This window comes from Fusarium oxysporum, chromosome 1 (assembly GCF_000149955.1).
Source record: "Fusarium oxysporum f. sp. lycopersici 4287 chromosome 1, whole genome shotgun sequence".
In the NCBI taxonomy this organism is placed as follows: domain Eukaryota; kingdom Fungi; phylum Ascomycota; class Sordariomycetes; order Hypocreales; family Nectriaceae; genus Fusarium; species Fusarium oxysporum.
This window is the reverse complement of record NC_030986.1, coordinates 4,276,883-4,282,746: the sequence shown is the minus strand read 5'-3', so window position 1 is coordinate 4,282,746 and position 5,864 is coordinate 4,276,883. Positions and strand designations below refer to the sequence as shown.

Here is a 5,864-nt window from a genome sequence, read left to right as displayed (position 1 = left end):
TAGAACAGATAATAATCAAAGCATAGCCCCATGATGAAGGTAGGAATATCTCTATTTCCCAGAAATGCTTACAACAGCCATAACACATCCTATTCTATCTCTCGCTGGGTGGCCGGTGTTAGCTTCCTCTACACTCATTGTCACTTCCTCTCCCTCTCTCTCTCGGTCGGCTCTCGAGATGCTCCCCATCTGGTGAGGGTGTTCAACATAGCTGTCGCGATTCCAAATCGTTTTGTTTTGACACTCTTCTTTTATCATAACATCTCCCTCTCCCCACTGCTTCACCGCTTTCCCGTGGTCTGCTTTGAGTCGGTTGTAGGTCGCCGCTCATGTTAGACTCCTTCCATCCGGGGTATTTTTCAAATGACCCTTCCTTCTGCAAGCAACTTTTCTTTAAAAATAAGTATTTTGTCTTCTGGAGAGATACACTACGAGAGAAAGGAATTTGCGGAGATTCCCTTAATATCTGGGGTTTTCATATAGCCCCCACGGCTTTTTCTCCCCCACATTGCGGAGGGCCTGTGATTTTTTGTGTGCCTTTTTCAGCCACAGGAGGCCCAAATATTAAAATGGTCTCTCCATCTTTCTGTATGGCACGGGCTGAGTTGTTTTTCTTTGTTTGCCCCCTTTGGGCGGAGCCCACAGGTGACAGTCTAAACATCTTCACTGTTAAAAACCTTGGCCCCCCCCCCCCCCCCCCCCTTTTTTTTTTTGGCCTTATGTTACCTCGAAACCTTTCAAAGAGCGATTTCTTTAAACATTTTCGCATTAATTACTATCCTTCTTTTTGCCGATGACGATCTTAGTGGAGCGGCTCAGAAACAAGGAGCTCCGTGATGCGGGCCGGGCTGAGACGAATTAAGTCGGCAACAAGTGGAGCCGTTTCGGTAGGAAGCGCTGTGATGCTTGTCAATATCCGGCCAAAGTTTTGGGCCTCCAAAAGCAAGCAAAAAAGGATAAATAAATAAACAAAGCTTTCTGAGCGGCCAAAGCCAGTACCCTATAACGCTTCAACGGCGCAAACCGGTGACTCGGAAATTTGCGAACGGCATGTTACTGTGGCGAAGTTTAATATTTGGTAACTGTTGAAATTGTTATCGGCAGTGAACTACAGTGAGATGACTGCATCTGGAGTTGATTTAGACTTGAGTAGAGCTGACAGGATGCTTAAAGTGAAACCGTAACGTGAGTCGGATCTGTCAATTGTAACCAGGCTTCCAGACTCTTGGTAGTGGTTAATCTTGTTCATCCCGTCTCAGAAACCTGCCCTGTCTCATAAGACAAGAAAAGTCTAATCAAGATTCCCAAAAATGAACAAAGCCCAGCAGCTCAGAGTAACCCCTGGTCAGAGTCCCCGTGCGCTTGAATGACACTCTGTGATATCCACTTACTGCGCTTCTATCTTCATCGTCCCCCGCGGACTGCGCCACGGATCACGGATTTGAGCGCCAGAGTGAAGCAAGCGTATTGCGTTAAATACGCCCGCGAATACGGAACAAAACCGCTTATTGTATTGTAAATGCAACAAGGCAAGGTTTAACGGATGCCTCCGTTGACCTCTGGACCCTTATAGATCTAATCGATCATGGCATTTTCAGACATACAGTTCCTCTTAAATACCGGTATCCCAATGACTTTTGAGCTTTGACACGCCATTTACTCATTATCTCGTGGTTATCCATCACCTACCTCATTCATCTCTTCAATTTGTCGCACGTCTTGATTCAGGCCAAGTCTATGCTCATTTAACTCACATCCGTTGAGGATCTTCAACTCAAACAATTACACGCGATATCTATCGAACGTCTCGTAATCCTCTAAACGGGCAATCTTTCCGACCAACCACCTCCCCCCATCACCCCCAAACCGCCAACCTCGCACTCAAAACTCAGCACACCAACTCACTCAATCGACGTTCCAGCCACAGACAAATCACCCCGTCAGTTCCACCCACTGAATCCCCCTGTCAAGGCTTCTACTCCAATTGGAACCGGCAGCGGCGTCCCTCTTTCAGCAGGTCCAGTTCTCTCCACCTCCACTAGCTCCAGCGTAGAGCAGTAGCCAGGGCCTCTCCAGGATTTCTCCAGCCCGCGCCGTGTCTTTTTAGCCTCTAGCCCTCAAAGTGGTCTAAGTTTTGCAACTATAGAGGTACCGGCTCACAGTGCCCCTCACGGCTTGAGCTCCACCCACTAGATAGACACAGCCAATCATCATCTGTCGCTGCCCCCCGGCCCGGTTTCGCTCGCCCCGTCCCCCATTCCTTTGGGCTCCTTCCTTCTCTTTTTATCCTTTACGCGGCCACTTTCGCACCTGCCGTTGGATCTGTCTCTTCTCTTGCTTTGCCTTGCCTTGCCTGTTCTGCCACTCCACCTTCGCCCTCCCGGCTATTCTCACCTCAACTACTCACTTCAAGTCGAGTATCTTCTCCTTCTTCTGTGAAGAAAGGGAGATTCATATCACAGACATCGCATTTTCTGCATTTAGAGGGCGATTGCTGAGGGTTGGCAATTATTAACTTTAATTGCCTTTGCCCGTGCATTATTTGCCGCCCTGCATTTGCGAGCGTTTGTTCTTGAACGGTCCATGGTACCCGCACGGAAGCCCGCGAGTTAATTCGAGCCAGCCTCACTGCTCAGCATTTATTCTGGCATTTGCCCGAAAGCAAAGATGGTCGCCGTTAATCAAATTCTGACCGAGGTCACTCATGTCGTCATTCGCGCTGCCGCCGCGGAAGATCCCTCATCGACGACCTCTCACGCAGCTGCCGAGACGACAGACAGCGGAAATGAGAAGAAAGACAACGGAGGCGGGTCGAACTCGCCTCTTCTCTTCTTTGTTGCTTTAGGTTTCGGTGTTGTCTTTACAAACTTATGGTGAGACTTGGCTTACACATTCACATCTGGCGTCGTCCAATGGCGATGGCTGGGCCATATCTTGAAAAGGCTCTACCAGTCTATCTCAGGATCATCGTTGGTGTTAAATATTGCTTCCGTTATAACGCTCGAAATCGACAAATGCGAATGAATGAAGATGGCGAGCCTATCACCCTTGAAAACATGCCTCGACCTCATCGCAGACGCCGCGAGAAGAAGTTGATGACTATGGACGAAGTCAACGACAAGTTCCCGATGATGAAGTACAAAACATGGGTTTCCGATCGCGCAAAGGAGGGTCTTCCTACAACCGGTGGCGTTTCTGCACCTCCTACTCGACCTAACAGTATTCGAGAGGCGGATGGAATTGTGCCAGACTTTTCAGCAAAGGTACGCGATTCGACCGACGAGCAACCGGCGACCACCGTACCAAAGACGAATGGACAGGGAGAGACAACGGGAGCAAGCAATGCCACCGAAACATCGGCACCCGAAATTGCCGCCACAGCTGTTGTGCCCGAGACTGAGAAGCCAAAGGAAACACCCAAGACAACTGAAGGCCAAACCTCAACCGAACAGACAGCAAACAACAACCGACTTCAGCGAATCTCTAGTGAGGAGACCGACGATGAGGATGACCACATTGATGGCGCTCTGCCACCCGAGTGCCTCGAGAACCCGGGTGATACATGTGCTATTTGCATTGACACACTGGAAGACGATGACGACGTTCGCGGATTGACTTGCGGCCATGCTTTCCATGCCGTCTGTGTTGACCCTTGGCTGACAAGTCGACGAGCTTGCTGCCCGCTTTGCAAGGCCGACTACTATGTTCCTAAGCCTCGGCCTGCTCCTGATGCTGCCAACGAAGCTGGTGCCAACAACGGTTCAAGCTTTGATCCCCGGAATAACCCACGCTTTGGTCTCCCTGCTGCGATCCGCTCTGCATGGATCAGGGGTCCCCGTAATGGCCGCAACGAAACTCCAGCCCCCGCCAGTCGTCGACGTCGGACGGGAGACGCCGCAGCTGAGCAGGAGCCTGTCCAACAGCCGGAACAGGCTCACCAAACACCAGAAGTTACTCAAACATCAAATGGTGGTGTCTTGTCGTCTGTTCGAGGTGCTCTGCGTTTCGGTCGAAGGCGACAAGCCCAAGATAACCAGAATGGTTCTGAGACTGTAACACCATCACAACTTGAAGCGGCGAACCGCACACCTGCTGCCACGTAATGATGTGTACCTGACTTTTATTCTTACGTAAAGTACGCGACTGTTTTTTAGCGATGGTTTTCTCTCATTTTTCCCCAGCATGAGGTGCTGGGCACAACCGTCACGAATCTCGACATCATAAAGGAATTGACTTTTGACGACACAGCATTTATTTTATACCGCATGACATATACGTGGGGCGACAGCAGGTCGGTGAGGTGTATATCCGGGTGAGAGTGAGGACGGACGTATAGGCTCGGCGAGCTATATATACCCCTGAGGCGGCGTGCGTGGTCGTATCATGCTTCGCAGGCCATAGAGGCAATGATGGCGTAGGTAGTGCGGAGGGAGGAATCACCAATACTCTCTGGGGATTGTCTATCTGTAAGACAGCTATTGTATTTGCATTGGGCTAGAAAACATGGCTTTTAGCTGGACGGGAACGGAGCGGCGGAGTTTATGGGTTCTGGGTCTTTGATAGTTAGATGGCGCAATAGAATATTTGTTCCATCTGCATACACACTTTGCTCCTGACTAGGTACCTAGGGATGGTGAATAATAGAAATAAAGGCTAAGCCATAGGTAATTTGTATTAATTGAAACACCGTCTCTGATGGGTGAATATGGCTAGCCGTTTTTCATCTTATAAACGCTTTGAAGCTATTCCTAGATTTTGAATGATTCAATTATCTACTGTTGGTAGGCGATTGATGTAGAAAGCTGGTCGAAAAGCTGTGCTTTATGAGTTTCATTTCAAAAAAAAAAAAAAAAAAAAAAAAAGAAGAAGAAGAAGTCTTGATCTAGTTTCTTGTCTTAGAATCCCAGAGATCTATCGTCCACATGCTAGAGGAAAGATCCCTTTGAAAACCTGCCACCAAAATCAGCAGCTTTGTTCATCAACTCTCTCCTTTGCGCCGTGCCGATCTTTCCACCCAGAGCCATATCCTTTTCTCGGTCAAATCCCCGCTTACTGGGATCATCCTCCTCCTCCTCAACCCTTTGACCTTCCTTTTCTCTTCGCCCCTGATGCTCTGCGTATAGACTTTTACCTCGCTGCGATTCAATATTTGCTGCAATTCTACGATTCCGTTCTTCCTCTTCCTGAGACTTCCCTAGCTTCGGTGCTGTGTCTGTATTCTTGTCGGCGCGTCCTAGTACCGAGTCTTGCAGTCTCTTCAGCTTCTCTTCAGGGGTTTCAGTCCATATTGTCGATACAGTCGAGGGACCAGAAGACGACGCTGGCTTGGAAGCGAATTTACGATTGCGCATCTTGGTTGGGTCGCGCTCTGAGTAGCCCGATGCTGTGGGGGGCGCAAGCATCCACGAGTCGCGCTGGGGTGCTGGTTCAGCGGATGGAAGCTGTGGCCCTATCGTGGGTTTGTTCGCTTTGACTGAGCCTGGTAGTGCAGGGCCGTAGTCATCTTCGGAGTCTGAATCTGAGTCGGGAGATGTTGCTGGGCGTTGCGAAATATCGGCGGGAGGTGGCGCAGGCCCAACGGTGGGCTTTGGTGGTGCTGGGCCTGTATCAGATTCGGAATCAGACTCGAGATCTATCTCGTCCTTATTCGATGCCGGTAAAGCTGGGCCGACGGGTGCTTTGGGCGGTAAAGGTGCGCTGGGACCATAATCATCGTCCGAGTCTTCTAGGTCAATCTCATCTGTGTTCTTTGCTGGAGATTCGCTGCGACGGTGTTTGCTGGAGTTTGAGGCTTCATCATCAGGTGTGCGCTTCCGTTTCGATAGGTGCGGCGGTAATTGAGGCCCAATCGAAGACATTTCGAA

The 5,864-nt window shown here is 49.7% G+C and overlaps 2 protein-coding genes across 2 annotated transcripts; one reads left to right on the top strand and one right to left on the bottom strand.

Annotated features, from left to right (window-relative positions):
• The first annotated feature begins 1,529 nt into the window (after positions 1-1,529).
• FOXG_00847 (uncharacterized protein) lies at positions 1,530-4,752 on the top strand. Its single transcript, XM_018377451.1, has 2 exons — positions 1,530-2,873; positions 2,963-4,752. The coding sequence occupies exons 1-2, from the start codon at positions 2,668-2,670 to the stop codon at positions 4,101-4,103; spliced, it is 1,347 nt and encodes a 448-aa protein (XP_018233181.1). The 5' UTR covers positions 1,530-2,667; the 3' UTR covers positions 4,104-4,752.
• On the bottom strand, positions 4,587-5,863 carry FOXG_00846 (uncharacterized protein). The gene has a single exon (XM_018377450.1). The coding sequence runs from the start codon at positions 5,856-5,858 to the stop codon at positions 4,926-4,928; it is 933 nt and encodes a 310-aa protein (XP_018233180.1). The 5' UTR covers positions 5,859-5,863; the 3' UTR covers positions 4,587-4,925.
• Position 5,864: the final 1 nt, after the last annotated feature.